At 40.8% G+C, this 17,039-nt stretch overlaps 2 protein-coding genes across 7 annotated transcripts in view; one reads left to right on the top strand and one right to left on the bottom strand.

Annotated features, from left to right (window-relative positions):
- Positions 1 to 936, bottom strand: part of LOC111840122 (rho GTPase-activating protein 29-like) — a 38,306-nt gene extending 37,370 nt beyond the window's left edge. For 2 of the 4 annotated variants that reach the window (XM_023804618.2, XM_023804619.2), the window contains exon 1: positions 762 to 934. Coding sequence is in view for 1 of the 4 variants with exons in the window: in XM_072699712.1 (XP_072555813.1) it covers positions 762 to 783 (22 nt within the window). In the remaining 3 variants the exon portion in view is untranslated. Of the gene's footprint in view, positions 1 to 761 lie in introns of all 4 variants that reach the window. The other 2 variants (XM_072699712.1, XM_023804620.2) reach the window with 2 other exon arrangements.
- Positions 937 to 3,064: 2,128 nt separating this feature from the next.
- abcd3a (ATP-binding cassette, sub-family D (ALD), member 3a) lies at positions 3,065 to 16,700 on the top strand. Of its 3 annotated transcripts, none has more exons than XM_023804665.2 (23): positions 3,065 to 3,275; positions 3,908 to 3,944; positions 4,143 to 4,241; positions 4,977 to 5,065; positions 5,466 to 5,535; positions 6,498 to 6,595; positions 6,919 to 7,042; positions 8,371 to 8,427; positions 8,560 to 8,702; positions 8,947 to 9,016; positions 9,199 to 9,268; positions 9,428 to 9,525; positions 10,129 to 10,220; positions 10,423 to 10,517; positions 10,619 to 10,694; positions 11,578 to 11,641; positions 12,411 to 12,488; positions 12,585 to 12,650; positions 12,903 to 12,992; positions 13,877 to 13,996; positions 14,757 to 14,861; positions 14,959 to 15,015; positions 15,435 to 16,700. In XM_023804665.2, the coding sequence occupies exons 1-23, from the start codon at positions 3,166 to 3,168 to the stop codon at positions 15,510 to 15,512; spliced, it is 1,986 nt and encodes a 661-aa protein (XP_023660433.1). In that variant the 5' UTR covers positions 3,065 to 3,165; the 3' UTR covers positions 15,513 to 16,700. The 3 variants fall into 3 exon arrangements, with proteins under 3 accessions (XP_023660433.1, XP_023660432.1, XP_023660434.1); XM_023804664.2 differs by lacking the exon at positions 5,466 to 5,535 and adding an exon at positions 5,821 to 5,890 and having other exon boundaries at positions 3,069 to 3,275; XM_023804666.2 differs by lacking the exon at positions 5,466 to 5,535 and adding an exon at positions 5,821 to 5,890 and having other exon boundaries at positions 3,071 to 3,275; positions 10,423 to 10,514.
- Positions 16,701 to 17,039: the final 339 nt, after the last annotated feature.

The following is a 17,039-nucleotide window of genomic DNA, read 5'->3' on the forward strand; positions in this document are numbered from 1 at the left end:
ATCGATATTATTTCGTAAAAGATACAGCATAGAAGGAAGACCCATGCAAACCGTTTTAAATTACAAACTTTGAAACAGTGTAAATTAAACTTCCGTGCAACATCGGTTTAGATACTCCAAATGCGCGGAAATAGTTTATTAAGAAAAATATTTTCTTTTAACGTGACCGTACTGCGACAACAGTCGCAGTTATTGCAGCCTAACAAGGTGACCGACCGAGTTCGTTCCACCTGAGCAACACGACATATGGACCTTCTGTGGTGAATATTCAAACAGCTTGTTAATAAACCATAACACTTAATGCTTAGACCAGGAGAGCCTTATTGACTTCATAAGGCATACCCACTACACTAATCACTAAGTCGAACCGGTATCTAGGTAGCATGTAACACTGTATTCGAAACGTATAGTCCACCAGTAGAAAACTGGATATGTTCCCCAAGTAGGTAATGTATGACACTTGTAGCCTGCCTGATAATATTACCCACGACAACCTTCGTGCCGTTAAATAATTATTAAACAGAGTAATTTGCTAAACAGCGTCAATAATACACATTAAATACAATTCCCCTTAAGTTCTGAGCATAGCAGTTTCAAAGATCTGACAAAACACAAGCAATGTAACATCTGCAAAAAAACAAACAAATAAGTAACTATAGGCGCCCCTACTCACAATATGTGGATTGCGCTTACTTGCCCAAATAGTTTTATTAGATCAGTTATTTTGTACGACAGCGGGTCTTACAGATCAGCGCGCTCACCTGATTTTTGCATCAGTAACATCGCCCTGTCGGGAAGTCCGGAAATCTGGCTTGGACCCTTAAACTAAACCCCCGTCTCTGAAGCCTCGCTCCAAGAACAGTGTTACTGTAAGAATTACACTGTCTCACTTTCAAGCGACTTAAAATCGTGATTCACTGCCTTCTCTATTACCGAGCCCTCCCCCTTCACACGTGATGCGCAAGCTAACTTCTCATTGGCTGGCTAACAGCACGGAGGCGAAAACGAGTATACCTATCTAATCACAGTGGCCTCCCTTAACAACAGGTGTTTTACCTGTTGCTGTGTGCGCAATGCGACCTGCATGCAGCGATGGGGTCTCTAAGGTGCTTAGGAAACATATTTGTGTTTCTCATACAGGCCAGAGTAATTGTACAACGGATGCCGTGTCGGCAGGAGTATCGATGTGTGCTGTTTGATGGCTCTCTCAGTTCTTCCGTTTACTAAGGGAATTGTTCTCCTAGATAAGGTTATAAGTAGTACATCGGAAAATATTTGACCACTTGAGGTACTTGAGATATCCAATATGTAAAAGGCTTCCTATCATATCAAATACAGTCTGCTGGAGAGTCCATTTAAATAGTGTCTGATAATGCCACAGAAAGGACTGATGTGCTTTTAGAATGCAATTCCAATATTACTTTACAGTAAATATTAATATTTATAATTGTGGTGAATACAATAGCTGTACATACTGTGAAAATGCTACAGAGACATGAGAGTACATTTTTATCATTTGTTGTTCTGGAACAAACATGCTGATCAGATATATATGCAGTCCATCCATCCCTCCGTCCATCTTTCAGCTGCCCTTGTCCAGGGTTGCAGAACCTTTGGGATATGAACCTTCAACAAACCCAGTGTTTGCACCAATTCTATCATATGAATAATATCCCACAGGTCCAAAGTTAAATGGGTCTGATGTGTGGCTCTGTGGGGTAGACCTTTGTTCTTGTGATCGTAAGGTCACTAGTTCCAATCCCCTGGTCTACTCAGTGAATTCACAGTTTGGCCTTTGAGCAAGGCCCTTATAACTACAATTTTTCCAAGAACTGGCTGACTCTGCTTTCACAATTGCTTGCTGCTTTGGATAAAATCTTCTAATAAATAAAAAAATCCTCAGAATTATGCTTTAGGACAAAACAATAAACTTGTGTGTTTTCTTTATTATATATTTTTTTCATACAATAAAGTTAGTAAAACCCTATTCCTCTGCGTGTTAATTTTCAAAATACATATCCCATACGATAATTCCAGTGAAAATGAAATAAGCACTACTACGGAAATACAGTCGGGACTGCGGCTGACAAACTGAAGGAAACACCTACGAATGTCTGAACGCTACTACTGCCATCTAGTGACTATCCTGGACTTTTTTTTTCTTTTTACAAGTTTGCTGCTGTTGCTACTGACATTTTAAAGCAATGCTACCGATAAAATCCGATACCGAATGGGAAAATATCAAATGTTAATTCATGTTATTGCATGTATCTCATTTAGCTTAATTAAACGCGCAGCCGATTTTTTTATTTATTAATATTACATACTGTATGCTATTTTGCACAACGGGGAAAGTAAATTAATAAAATGATTTGATAGAGAGGACAATGTTGAATAAGAACTCAGAATACCGATGATTTCTGTGGCTTACAATCTAAACATACAAGCGATGGACGATCTAAAGACCTAACACTATAATCCTTATAAGGACATATTAAGTGGGACCACCCTTTGCCTTTTGGACAATTTCAGTCTTTCTTGGAATGCAGTCAAGCAAGTCCTAAAGTATGGGTGGTGGGATACTGGAACATTCTTGAAGTAGGAACGTTTCTTGTCCTTGAGAGGTAATGTAGGTGGATTTCGGCACATGTCACACTTTGTAGTCCAGAAATTCCCATTAAGCTCATGGGATATTTACATCTGATGACTGGCGCAGTGGTTAGCACCATTGCCACTATAGCAAGGAAGCACCTTCTCTTCAGGCATCATTTGACCTCTTTAGAACTCAAGATGCTTTAAAAACTCACATAAAGCTGCTGATTATAAGACCCATTTAATAGCTGACATATACTGATAATTAACATCCGACCTATTTATGACTCATCTTTGTAGCTGGGTTTCTGATTTAGATTAGGAAAAGTCCCTTTTCCTTCGTTTCTTTTTCTGTCCGTCCCCTATGTCTACCGTAATACATTTATTTACCCCGATGCGCTTTAAGATACCCAATTTCCTACTCCAATGAGTTTTACTATGGGACTGTGACAGACGGGATACACGCAGTTTCGGTGTTAAGCAGTTACACAAGGGCAGTTTGTCTTTAGTCTCCTCCTCATATCCCGGCATGCATGACGCTGTTCTCTGACCGGCCAACTCGGTGTGCGAAACATGGCGGCCTTCAGCAAGTACTTGACAACTAAGAACTCCTCCATAATCAGCGGGGTCCTCCTCATCCTTTTCCTCGTCAAGCAGAGACGGAGGTCCGCCAAACCCAACGGGTACGTGGTGCGATCGCCGGGGACGCGAAATTTTGTGGCTGATTCTGTTGTAAATATAAATAGAATAGCCACAGAAAAGGTCGGGTGTAGGCAACCCGGTAGATACCTTTGAAGTCAGGTGTAGCGCGGAGGACCTTGTCCGAATATGGAAGTCTGGGGTTAGACGTGCACTCCCAATTGCTCGTTTGATATAGCTTTAAATACATCGGTGGCCCAGTTCAGTTTCGTATCGGTGCTTTTTTCGGCAAACAATGGCAGCCTTTGTATCCGATAAGGTCGAGATGCTACAATGTTGCACGCCGGTAACGTCGGCAGTGACGCGGCAAAGCCGGCAAAAAAGCATAGGTGCCATCGACGCGTTTCTGGACAGTGCTTTGGGAAAGCTGGCATCTAGTTGCAGCAACGGCTCTGCCCGTCAGTGTCAGATCGTCCGCGGCTTCTGCAGCCCCGTTTGACATTTGGCACCATTGTTTGGGGGAGTCAGGGGGAGAGTAAGGGGGAAAGCGCACCTGCAGACTGTGACACATACACACGACAGGTACATTACACGGGCTGGCTCTCATGCAAATATCAAACACACATACAAAGCCGATTTCTTCACTAGAAATAATAATAGTATTTCTGTTTTCTAGTAAGAAAGGTCAGTCAGAACTGCAGCTGAATAATGACGTAAGTACTCCATAATATGTTTGAGAAAATGTTTTTTTTAATCTTTTTTCTATTTTCCTGTACCGCCCAGTTATCATCCAGCACCTCGTCTTAATGTTATTTTGTAAGATTGTAATTTTGACATTTATATGCATGCGGCGTACTTGATGGGTCACTAACGCCATTTCTTCCGATTCGCACGTGGTTTTGCATTTGCAGAAAGAATCGAAGAAAGACAGAGCTGCCGTGGATAAGGTGTTCTTTGCACGTCTCTGTCGGATCTGCAGGATTATGCTTCCTAGTATGTTTTGCAAAGAGGTTGGTGTTCTTTATTCGTCATTGTTTCGTTAATTATTATCGGTGAATCTTGAAGTCCACCTCGTTTATGGTTCAGATATCTAGTTTTTGCATGTTGAACGCCTTGCCATCATTATAATAAATGGTTTTAGAGCACCAACATGTCCTCTGTGGCCTTGTGCTGTTCCGTGAAGAGCTATTGCAACACTTTTACGGTTATGTCAGAACACCCAGATGAAATCTGTCACAATGAATTATCTTAAATTCTGGACTTTAAAATGTGGCATGAGTCTGTTGAATATGTATTTTTTCAATTTGAATAGTTACTCCCATAACTGCTACTATTACAATATTATGCAGTATTTGTTAGTGTCTAAATATTACATATTTTTAAATTATATATGGATGTGTGTGTCAGTGTAATGTGATCTGTTTGTAAGTATGCTTAGCCTTTTGCAAGCACTCTCCAGCAACTATGTTGGAAGCTGCGCTGAATGAACTGAATATTTATATGACAAAAGTAAAAACATTTCAGAAAAGATTAAATTCTGTAGTTATTCTCATCTGACCATTGCCGAAATGTTACAAGCCAGTTAAAAGTGCTAATTTCGCAAGCTTCTACAGGTGTTTTATAAGTTATCACCCATTGGCATTCCAAAAATATTCAAAACAGTTATGTAACTTTTTTTCTTTTTTAATTGTGGTTATTTGTACTAGTCATTTGATAGTCACTGTACTCCTATGCTTTTGTCCTAGTCGGGATATCTGGTCCTTATCGCAGTGATGCTGGTTGCCCGTACCTACTGTGATGTCTGGATGATCCAGAACGGAACAATGATCGAAAGGTAAGTTCCCACATGTGTCCTGAGACCCTGCAGAGGCCACGGACACTGGGCCTTTGATAGGGATCAGGGACTGGGGAAGTCAGAGGGCCACCTGCTCAAAGAAGCAGGCTGCCTCCTCCCGCGAGGCGCTTTTCTCTCGCCTCTGAATGGAGCGGTATCGTATTCTGGGTATTCTGGTTTTTGGGTTTAGCCATGGCGCTGTGGGAAAGAACGACTAGCACAGATTGGTCGCTTCTCTCCGTACAACAAAAGGGGCATTTTTGTAATTTTTCGTCGTAACATACCTTGCACGTAGTTAATAGATCATAGTTTGTAGCCAACTTGCTTTGACTTTAATTGGTTTTATATGCAGTTTTAATGCCTACGTGCTAATTATTATATTTTTTTTAATCCCCTGCAGTGGTATCGTTAGCAGAGATATTGTGTTATTCAAGAAACACTTTTATTCCTATATTTCCGTCATTTCTGGGGTAATTTTCATCCCTATGACGCCCGCATGGGTATCATGAGATTTAATAACTGTCTGCACCTATGGCTGAGTAACTTATTAATCATTGCACAGAGCATTTGTATGGCTTTCAGAGCAAGAAAACTGACCAATTTTTTGAAGGTCTGAAATGGCTGTTTGTCATTTCTGGGTCCCGTTTTGCCTGTTTATTTTACTGACAGGGTAGACACCCCTGCTTCTGTGACCCATCCGCTACATGTTCCATCTACTGACAATGCTTTCTTTTTCTGCATGATGTGGTTTGCAGTGCAATTATTGGTCGCTCGACAAAAGATTTCAAGAAGTACTTGTTCAACTTTATTACCGCCATGCCTCTTGTAAGTGTATCTTTAAAATTTTTACTTTTAAAGAATATTCAAGCAAATAAGCCAAGGTTGATACCTCAATTTCATTGACTGTATTATGTGGAAATGAACGTATTTTACTTAGGATTAACCCCCGCCCTGCTAATCACATGGTAACATGCCCTGAATGAATGAAAGGAATCTTGTTGAACGGGCACAGAAACTTGTGTTTACCAACGTTTGGATTCTAAAAGGCCTGAGTTTTCTTGCAAACTGCTGATCACATGACTTTACCATAACGGGACATTCATTTTTTTGTTTAACAACCTGTATGGCTTGACGAGTCATAATTGATGTGAATGGCAAGATCCTCAGTCGCATGTATCTACCATAGTCAAAGAACTGCTATTTTAAGTGGAGGAGGAGAATTATGGAGACACGTCCTCCAAGCAATGGACATACTTTATCCCCAGATTAAAGAATAGCAACCTTATTTGTAATGTAATATTTCTTAACAATTTTGCCTCCTTGTGGTATGTTAATTTTTGCATGTATGTTGTACGTCAGACGCAATGCGGCATTGATGATAGTTTTTGCCAAGTTGTCCGATAAGTTCTCTTTTTGACCCTGATTCATTTAGATAGCTTTAGTGAACAACTTCCTGAAGCTGGGCCTCAATGAGCTGAAGCTGTGCTTCCGTGTCAGACTCACCAGGCACCTTTATGATGAGTATCTGAAGTAAGTGCTGCCGTTCCTTCACCCATGCTTCTCCATTCTGTCCCTGAAAAGGGGCGGCTATGCTTGAACTGCCATTATTTCACGTGCGCTTTCCTTGCAAATTGACTAAGGTGCAATATTTATTTGATTCAGGTATCATTTCAGGGGAATGTGTCTGGCTGAATTTTCCCAATAGCTAAATATTTTTCAGGCAAAAATTATTTTCTTTAAGGGAAGACATTGAATCTTTTCATGGGCAGAAAAAGATTTATTTGAACCTTAAAATGCCCACCCTTAGGTGAATTTGCTTGAGACCACTTTGTCTGTGTTTTTCTGTCCCCCAGAGGTTACACCTACTATAAGATGGGCAATCTGGATAACCGTATCGCTAACGCAGACCAGCTGCTCACCCAGGATGTGGAGAAGTTCTGTAACAGTGTGGTGGACCTGTACTCGAACCTGAGCAAGGTAGCTCTCCAATGCATTTCCTGTTCCTCTCTTCTCGCAGCCACCCAAGTACATCCACAAAAAACACTTGAGTAATCTGTAAGACCCCTTAGTCTAAGCCCAGGAACTTTTAAAAAAAAGTGTTTTGCTTCAGAAAGCCACAAAAGCACTGTAGGAAAAATTAGAGGAACAAGAAATTTTTAGCATTTGCATTGCAGTTATTTAGTAGACGTTTTGATCCAAAGTTACATACATTTGAGAAAGCAAGGTCCGCCTGTCCCTGGACCAGTTGATGGTTAGGGTCTTGCTCAAGGGCCCAACAGTGAAATCACTCTGCTGACCTTGGAATTTGAACCGCCGACCTCCCGGTTACAGGCACGGGGTCCCAATCCGCTGAGCCGCACGCCTCCCTTCTCCCAAGCACAAGGAAAATCTGAAAAATGATTCTCTAAACTGTAGCTGGCTTCTGAAATTTATTCCATACAAAATTCTGGCAATAAGCAAAAATGTCAGACTTAATTGTGTGGTGAAAAAAAGACTGAACAGAGCCAAAATTCTTCTAAATTGTTGTAGCAGCAGAGTAGTTGTAGCTTTAGCTAGCAAGCTTGCCAAGCAGCCTAGAGACCTAGTGTTCACCCTCTCAACGAGTGGAGGTCTGCCAGAATGATCTGCTGGGAAAGTGTGTGGGACTTCATATGACTTCATAGGACTGCAGTGGAATAAAAAAGGGGGTGGAGTCAGATGTGGCTGAGGTCGGGACTAGTCACTTATAGACACAGCGCCCAGCCAACTGGGGTAAAGAGCTCTCTGTGATAAGGTCACACTGTAGCTGGCTCATGAAGCAAACGCTCACCATGACAACTGCTCATGTCACTCAATTTGTCAGAAATAATATTTCACTGATGTGTTGTAGTCTTGATGCGTGTATGTCCTGGTACAAGGATTAGCCATCACTTTTTAATTGTGACAGTACGTGGAGTTATAGGAATGACAGTCACAGTGGTTTAATGGCTTAGAACCTTAAAGAAAAATATTACTGGTGACATTTAAGGTTTTGCGAGTTGGTCTTTTAATTTTAATAAGCAGAAGATGTAGGGTTTGAAGAATGTAAAATGCTATTTATGTAGCTTGACATCCGAATTAAGTTATTTGGTCTATGGGCTCCAGAGGCTCAAGATAGCCGATGTTTATCACAAAAACACACGTTGTAGAGCTGCAGCTTAGTCTCCGGTGTCTCCAGCTGATGGAGCTGTCTCAGAAGAGTTTATGCTCGCTGTAGTGGATGGCTCGAGAGTTGTTAATGCCTTTAAAATGGAAGGAAAATGTCTATAAATGCTTCTGTCTTGCAGCCGCTTCTTGACATTGGTCTGTACATCTTCAAGTTGACAAGTGCTATTGGAGCACAGGTAACGAGAATCTGGTTTTTAAATGGAAAATCATGGTACAGACTATGTCTGTGTTCAAGTTTTGTTATGTTGATGTTTAAAAATGTCAAGGCTAAACAGAATGTCTACTAAAATGTCTGTTTTTGATATCAGGGCCCTGCCACTATGATGACCTACCTGTTGATCTCCGGCCTCTTCCTGACGAGGTTACGGCGCCCCATTGGTAAAATGACGGTGACGGAGCAGAGGTATGAGGGGGAGTACCGGTACGTCAACTCCCGGCTCATCACCAACAGGTAGGTCCTGAGATCGCCTCTCTACCACTGGGCCGTACCAAATGAATTCAGTCAGCCACCGCTAACACTGAAACTCTCTTTAGTGTTAATGGACAGCAGCCTATGACTCAGCATCAAATTCTGCTTGGTTGTTTTTACCTGTGGTATATTCCAGAGGAACCTATCAAAACTCTGTCTTAGAGTCTGACATGTAAACAGATTCCAGTGAATTATTTTCTCAGTGAAATGTCTTCTCTCCATGCAGTGAAGAGATCGCTTTCTACAATGGAAACATAAGAGAGAAGCAGACCATTCATTCTACCTTCCAAAAACTCGTAAGAACTTCTTACAAAAAATACACATGACAGTAAATCTTAAAGTAGGTCTTCGTTGGTGCCCTTCTGCAGCATTTATTATATATTTTTACATTTAATTGAAAAAATCATTTTGAATATATAGGCTAGAAATAAACCTATATTTTCTGTCACTGATTCTGATTTTTAACATGTTTTTGCAGGTTGATCATTTGCACAATTTCATCTTCTTCCGGTTCTCCATGGGATTTATAGACAGCATAATTGCCAAATGTAAGAAAAAAAGTTACTTGTCTGATACCTGGCGTCTGTCTGTAACCGTGAAGAAAAAAGACAGCAGTCAGGCTGTAGTTTATGCGTATGCTGAATGGCCATTACGAAGCTGGGCACATTTAGGATCTCAACACCCCCTGACCACTTGTACCCCTGCAGATCTGGCCACTGTAGTGGGCTACCTGGTAGTGAGCCGCCCCTTCCTGGACTTGTCCCATCTTCGTCATCAGCAGAGCACGCATGCAGAACTTTTGGAGGTAAAGATAAGACATACAGCTAATAGAATTACCGAAAAAAACCCCACAAACTGCTACTTCATCCCCAAATATGAGTTTTTAGAGTGGAGCTCAAGGAACTGCATAATACTACCTTAAATATAACTGGACATAAATACAAATGATATCTGAAATACGTAGAGTTTATGGAAAAATCTGATAGGCGACATACGCCTGTAATGTAAATTTACATTATATCTTCTTGGTTTTGAAATGTATGGCCTTTAATAAGGACCATTAGTATATTTTTGGTTCTTGTTTTTTGCTAATAATGTATCTTGAATGGTATGGGAAGGTAAATCCAATTAACATAAAATTTGACCTACGTAAGGGTTTGCGGAACAGATTGCTTCTGTCAGTTGAGAACTCTTAGTACACCCTTTACAACTGCCCCAATCCTCCAAAATTGAACTTAAAGTTTTACAGACCATCTTATTTCATAGTCCTCCAATGAAATGTCTTTCTGGTGCAGGCTAGATGTTCAGATTGACTCGTGGGTTTTCCTCCAGTATGTGTCCAGGTGTGTGTTTATTCACCTTTAAAAATGTCATTGACTTGTACCTTCAACTTCTCTTCTGCTTTCAGGATTACTACCAGAGTGGTCGCATGCTTCTGCGCATGTCGCAGGCTTTGGGCAGGATCGTGCTGGCTGGTAGGGAGATGTCCAGGCTGTCCGGGTGAGTTATGCTAAGTCTCTTTCATTCGTTCATTCGTTCATTCGTTCATTCGTTCATTCGTTCATCCGTTCCTGCTTCCTGAGGGTCTCCAATGTATGAACTCCTCCACTGTATTTATTTCGTTCACTCTTACCACCCATTTGGTGTAATTTCAATTAAAAACAAATAGTGCCGTTGTAATAATGCTGTCATTTTGACGCAGGTTCACATCCCGCATCACTGAACTGATGAAAGTCCTGAAAGAGCTGAATGCTGGGAAATACGAGCGAACCATGGTCACTCAACACGATCGAGGTAGCAGCTGTTATGTCATATTTTGGTGGTGTTTTGGGTCCATGATCCAGTAATTATCAGAGTCGTAAATATGAAATTGTGGATTCCCTTCCTGTCTAATTCAGAGAACTCAGAAACTGTGGAAAAACTGACTCTCGTCCCTGGAAATGGAGAGATTATCAACACAGACAAGATCATAAAGTAAGACGTTTTTATAGTTTGGTTGTACCCCTTGTATTCAGAAAATATGTGGTGGTTTATCAGTATTAGATTCTGATTTTTAAAACGTCTAGATATTGTTGTAATTCTGGCACATTAATGCAGGTTGTTCAATGAGATGATGAGTGTTTATCAGTATTAGATTCTGATTTTTAAAACGTCTAGATATTGTTGTAATTCTGGCACATTAATGCAGGTTGTTCAATGAGATGATGAGTGTTTATCAGTATTAGATTCTGATTTTTAAAACGTCTAGATATTGTTGTAATTCTGGCACATTAATGCAGGTTGTTCAATGAGATGATGAGTGTTTATCAGTATTAGATTCTGATTTTTAAAACGTCTAGATATTGTTGTAATTCTGGCACATTAATGCAGGTTGTTCAATGAGATGATGAGTGTTTATCAGTATTAGATTCTGATTTTTAAAACGTCTAGATATTGTTGTAATTCTGGCACATTAATGCAGGTTGTTCAATGAGATGAGTGTTTATCAGTATTAGATTCTGATTTTTAAAACGTCTAGATATTGTTGTAATTCTGGCACATTAATGCAGGTTGTTCAATGAGATGATGAGTGTTTATCAGTATTAGATTCTGATTTTTAAAACGTCTAGATATTGTTGTAATTCTGGCACATTAATGCAGGTTGTTCAATGAGATGATGAGTGTTTATCAGTATTAGATTCTGATTTTTAAAACGTCTAGATATTGTTGTAATTCTGGCACATTAATGCAGGTTGTTCAATGAGATGATGAGTGTTTATCAGTATTAGATTCTGATTTTTAAAACGTCTAGATATTGTTGTAATTCTGGCACATTAATGCAGGTTGTTCAATGAGATGATGAGTGTTTTGGTGGCAGGTTTGACCATACGCCACTGGCAACACCCAATGGAGACATTCTGATCAGAGACTTGACCTTTGAGGTACTTTAATGTTTAACCATTCTGCTCACGCACCAATAGTTCAGACATAAACACTGTCTCTTTCTGAGTCTAAATAAAACCAAGAGGATGCATACTGAGGAAGTAATCAAATAATCTTAAGGTGTATCTCACTGTTTTCATCTAGTAACTCTTGTGGTCAAGAATTACTATGCATTTACTTTATAGAGTACTATTTAATCTGGGTAGTAAGTGCACATCTGCTCAGAACAAAAATCACAATTTAATATTGGAGTGTATGCAAATTAAGAGTAACAATAAAAATGAGTACAAATTTCTTCTGCTTTCTGAAAAGTTACTGGTATCTAGTTGGATGGCTAGATGAACTCCGCTTCAGGTCCCAAACCCCTCCTCAGGGGCACCTCAGCCATTCCATGTGTTTGTTAAATTTCACCACTAGCTCACTTAATTAATGAACTTAATTAGTTAAACAAAAAGTAAATCAGATATTGATTAGCTTTACGAGGTATACTAGTGGTAGATTTAAAAAAGGCATGGTTGTATTGTGTGGTTGCTGCAAATAATGGGCTGATTTTAGTAGAGGATCTGAAATGGTTAAGCTGACACACTTTGACAGGCATAATAGCATATTTTTGTACCAACATGAAGATCATTTAAACATAATTTTCTTTGGCTGCCTAAGACTTTTGTGCAGTACCGTAGGCGTTTTGTTTTTGCTTTCCTTTTGAAGAACTGTTTATTATCCAAGCGCAGATGAACATTAATGTACATTATGTGTTTTCTCTTAAAGGTACGGTCTGGAACTAATGTCTTGGTCTGTGGTCCTAATGGCTGTGGAAAGAGCTCACTCTTCCGTGTCCTTGGAGAAGTAAGTGTAGTGTGATATTTAATATAAGCTGCAGAGGCTAAATGTGACCCATTATCCGTAATGATGTAACAATGCGTGTGTTTATCTTTTTTAAAGCTTTGGCCTCTCTTTGGTGGACGTCTCACCAAACCTGAAAGAGGGAAATTGTTCTACGTTCCTCAGGTATGTTTTTAACTTTATTGTGGTATTCTATTTTTTTTTTTTTACATGTGCTTGTTTAATCTTTTATTAGTGATATCTGACAATCTGCGTAGTGTGTCTAGCTGGTGGGATGGGATGGTATAGTGATTGCAAAGTGATATGTAATATCTGTTCAATGGCATTTCGTAGAGTCATCCTTTTTGTGGACCCTTGTCTGGTATCGCATTGAACTGTGGGATCCATTGACTTTATGTCTGTGACATTTTGCTGCAGAGGCCTTACATGACCTTGGGCTCCCTGCGGGACCAGGTGATCTACCCAGACACCGCTGAAGATCAGAGGAAGAAAGGCATTTCCGACCAGGTATACTCTCCCAAAGGAGCTGTTTGGTGCCTTAGGGCAGGAAATCCATACTGCCAATTCGTGGTCAGTATTCCACCAGTCCACATAACATTGGGGGTTTGTGGGAGAGGTTGGTTAATTTCCAAAAATAATAAATAAGTCATGCCTTTTTCCTATTCCCCGAACATTTGTATGTCCTGCTCACATTAACAAAAAAAGTACATGGCAAAACTTATTAAATCTAGTCCACCAGTAACCCCCTCCCCCCAGCAAGTTTAACCACCTCTGTAGCCAACCATAGTAAACAAATGTTAGGAAAAAAGTTTGTAAGTAGTCAGCAAACAACTTGTGGTGTTCATGATACTTTCATATTAATCATGGGTAATAAGAACAAACGAAAGGAGGCTATTCGGCCCATCGAGCTTGCTTGGAGGGAATTAAACTAATAAAGTAAAGTTGGCAGGATCTTTTCAAGTTCAGATTTGAAGGAATCCAGGGTCTTAGTTTGCACTACCCCTTTGGGCAGACTGTTCCACGCTCCAGTTACAAGCTGTAAGAAGAAGTTCTTTCTCAGGTTCGCCTGCTACTTTCCGACTGCGGCCACAGGTTCTTGAATTAGAACTTATTTTGAAGTAACAATCTGGATGAACAACATGTAGTCCTCTTAGAATCTTGTATATCTGAATCATGTCAGCCCTTAGTCTCCTTTGCTCAAGGCTAAACAAATTCAGCTCTGCCAACCTCTGCTCGTAAAACATCGCCCTAAGGCCGGGAATCATTCTTAAATCCTCTGATCCGCAAAAGTAATGTACAGTGTATGCTGGCCCGTATTCAGGAACCCCTGTCTTAGAGAGCCGTGCGGCCCGTCTCCCCGACAAACGTGTTTCCATGTGGCCCAAAACCAGGTGCTGAAGGAGTATCTGGATAACGTCCAGCTGGGACACATTCTAGACCGAGAAGGCACATGGGACACCGTGCAGGACTGGATGGATGTTCTCAGTGGAGGGGAAAAGCAGAGGATGGCGGTGGGTGTTTTTTTTCTTTATTCTTCTTTGGGACTACACTTTAAAGTGTAACTAATGCCCAGTCAGCGCGGGACTTCAGAGATGACCTTCGGACCGCACAGCGTGTCCTCCGCAGCTCAACCCCTGCCAACAGTCATTTATTTGAAGAGCTGTGGACTATGCCTTGCTCCCTGATATGAAAATATAGAACTAATGGTGAAAGCAGAACCACACAGCTGTAGGAAAGGCTTTCCTGCTAGGCATCTACCCACATCAACGTCTCACCTCCCCTTGCTTTAGTCACCATTGTTGGGTTTTTTTGTTTTTACTTTTTTTTTCCTGGAAAACCTGTTACAGCTACAGCTTCATGTGATGGTATGATGTCACAATACAGCCGCTCCACCAGTCAGCACCTTGACGAGCCAGCCAATCAGATACTTCCCTCACTATCATGCATCACAGATCTTCAAATATATATATTAACCATCTCTGCAACTTTGGAGATTTGTGGAAGAATTATGTTGAGGGGAAAAAAAAGAAAAGTGTGAAACAGTAGCTGGTTCATGTGGTAACTCCATACAGAATACTGTACTCACTAGGATAGGGGAGATTGGGGTAGGTGGAGCATCAGAGATAATATCTGGAAAAGTGCCTTGGTTTTGAACGTGGCTTCAGTGATTAAAATTATGGATGAAAATGACTGTTTTTGATTTGATTCATTTTCATCTTTATGTAATGTGTATCCCCCCCACCCCCCACGTTCCTTGGATTGGCTGTCTAGATGGCGAGGCTCTTCTACCACAAGCCTCAGTTCGCCATCCTGGACGAGTGCACCAGCGCCGTCAGCGTTGACGTGGAGGATTACATCTACAGCCACTGTAGGAAGGTAACTGCTGCGAGGCAGCCGCGCGCTGGCCGAGATCCACGGGGACGCGTCGCTGAGTGTGGGGCTGCTCTAACCACCGCCGCTGTTTGCTTCTTAGGTCGGCATCACTCTGTTCACAGTGTCGCACAGGAAGTCCCTGTGGAAGCACCATGAGGTAAGCTCAGGAAACGCTTCAGAAACGTTTCAGGAAATGGTCAACACTGTAGCACCTTTCCCTAAATTGTATAATATTTCTATTGTTTCTATTGCCCAATTGTTTCTTATACTCATCAATCAAAAAATTTGAATAGTTTCCAATGCTTTATTAGCAAAGCTAATTAAAATTTTACCCAATTCATGCAGCAGGTTATTTAACTGAATGCATAAGGTCAATGTACTTTGCAGGCTCAGTATAACCTTTAATGTAACCTCTTGTCACCATAACCCTATGCTCCCTGCCAGCTTGCTTATAAATAGATAATTGTTTACCCTTCTTAAAGTGACAGGTCCAACTAAACATGAATCAAGAAATCAGTTGAGCTTGGACTTGTGCAAGTTGAGACCATTTTGTTTTATTTTGTTGTTGTCCCGCAGTACTACCTCCACATGGACGGGAGAGGGAACTACGAGTTCAAACAAATTACTGCAGAAACCGTGGAGTTTGGCTCATAAGTGGCGTGTGACCACAGCGCTCTTCAGTGGCCAAGGCTGATGATTACCACATAACCAAGCCGTCAGCTAGACACAAAGTTTTGTTTTTAATCAGACCGACTCGTTGTCCCCAATAACACTATTTAAATTTCTAAAGATGGTTTAATAATAAATTTGTTAATTGCTGTACATAACTTGTAATTAAAAATCTGTTGTCTAGTCTTGAACACTGGACTGCCTTCATTCAGACTATTAAATAGGCTAATCCCAGAGAAATATGTTGTTGTCATGTTTCTAAGGATAAATTTTACTTTAACATGGAATTTGTAAGAGTACAGCTATGAAGCTTGGACTTGTGTGATCTTGTTTAGTCTAGATCAAGGGCGGCAACCCAGGTCTATCAGTACCAGGAATGTTTCTTGTCTTATTTCCCTTTTGTTTTTTTTTAATCCCATTTAGTTTGTCGTGGGAGTTCATGGGAGGGTACGTGGATCCAGGTCCGTATGTGTCCGGGGTAAATCAGTAACTGATCTGGACCTATAGTGAAGCCATTTGCTTTTTTGTGTGTGATTTACTGAAGATGCCTTCAGCTGCTGCTGATTTAAAGGCATTAACCTAACTGGAGTTCGTCAGTGGCCCGGGACATGTTCTCTCTCTTCTCCCCAGCCCCATCCGGCCCAGTAACCCATTTTTTTCTCCACTCAAAAGCCCTTTAAAATAATCAGCACATTAACGGTTATTGTGTGTGTGCGCGTGAGTAGGTATGTGTGCGTGAGTAGGTGTGTGTGTGCGCATGCGTGCATGTTTTAATGAGCTAATGTAACAATGTCCGATACTGTGCTCAGAGTGTCTGTTTAGCCAGAAACTTCTCTGATACTGAACCTGGGTTGAGAAATACCCAGGCGCTGTGGGTTCAGAAACTGTTATGCAATGTTTGTCGTGTTCTAAGGTCTGGGATGATGGATAGATATGCAAGGCCCCAGCCTCCTCTTTTACTTTGTTAAGGGACACTTAGCTGCTGCCTCTGCAAACTGATGTAATTATACCTTCTTGACATTTCAAAACTAAAAAAAAAAAAAAAAAACACCTTTGTAAGATTCCTGGTTTTATACAGGACTGTGGCAACACAAGAATGTAGGCCGTAAATATGTGCATGGATCTAGAATAAGCTGAACTGTACATTTTCATTAAAAAAATCACCTAAGAAAAGTACTGTGTCTGTACTCAGTATCTATATTCATCTCTTTGCTAATTTTTTGATGGGAAGAGGGTGAAGCTGGAAGTTGGCTAGGGGTGCTGTTGCAAACTACTTAAGGGTTTACGGGTCAGGGTGATTCTCCACAAGGGAAATGGTTGTTAGTTTATGTGTGTCCTTTTGATTTGAAAAACCATCCATCTTCCAGCCACTTGTCCTGGTCAGAGTTACGGAGCCTATCCCAGGCAGCAAAGGGAACAAGGCTGGGACACTCAGGAAGGCATTACAGTACGTTTAAGAACCTTCAGCCATAAGCTTCCAGTAGACGATGAGGTAGAGCCGATGACCTCACG

This window comes from Paramormyrops kingsleyae, chromosome 15 (genome assembly GCF_048594095.1).
Source record: "Paramormyrops kingsleyae isolate MSU_618 chromosome 15, PKINGS_0.4, whole genome shotgun sequence".
NCBI classification, from domain to species: domain Eukaryota; kingdom Metazoa; phylum Chordata; class Actinopteri; order Osteoglossiformes; family Mormyridae; genus Paramormyrops; species Paramormyrops kingsleyae.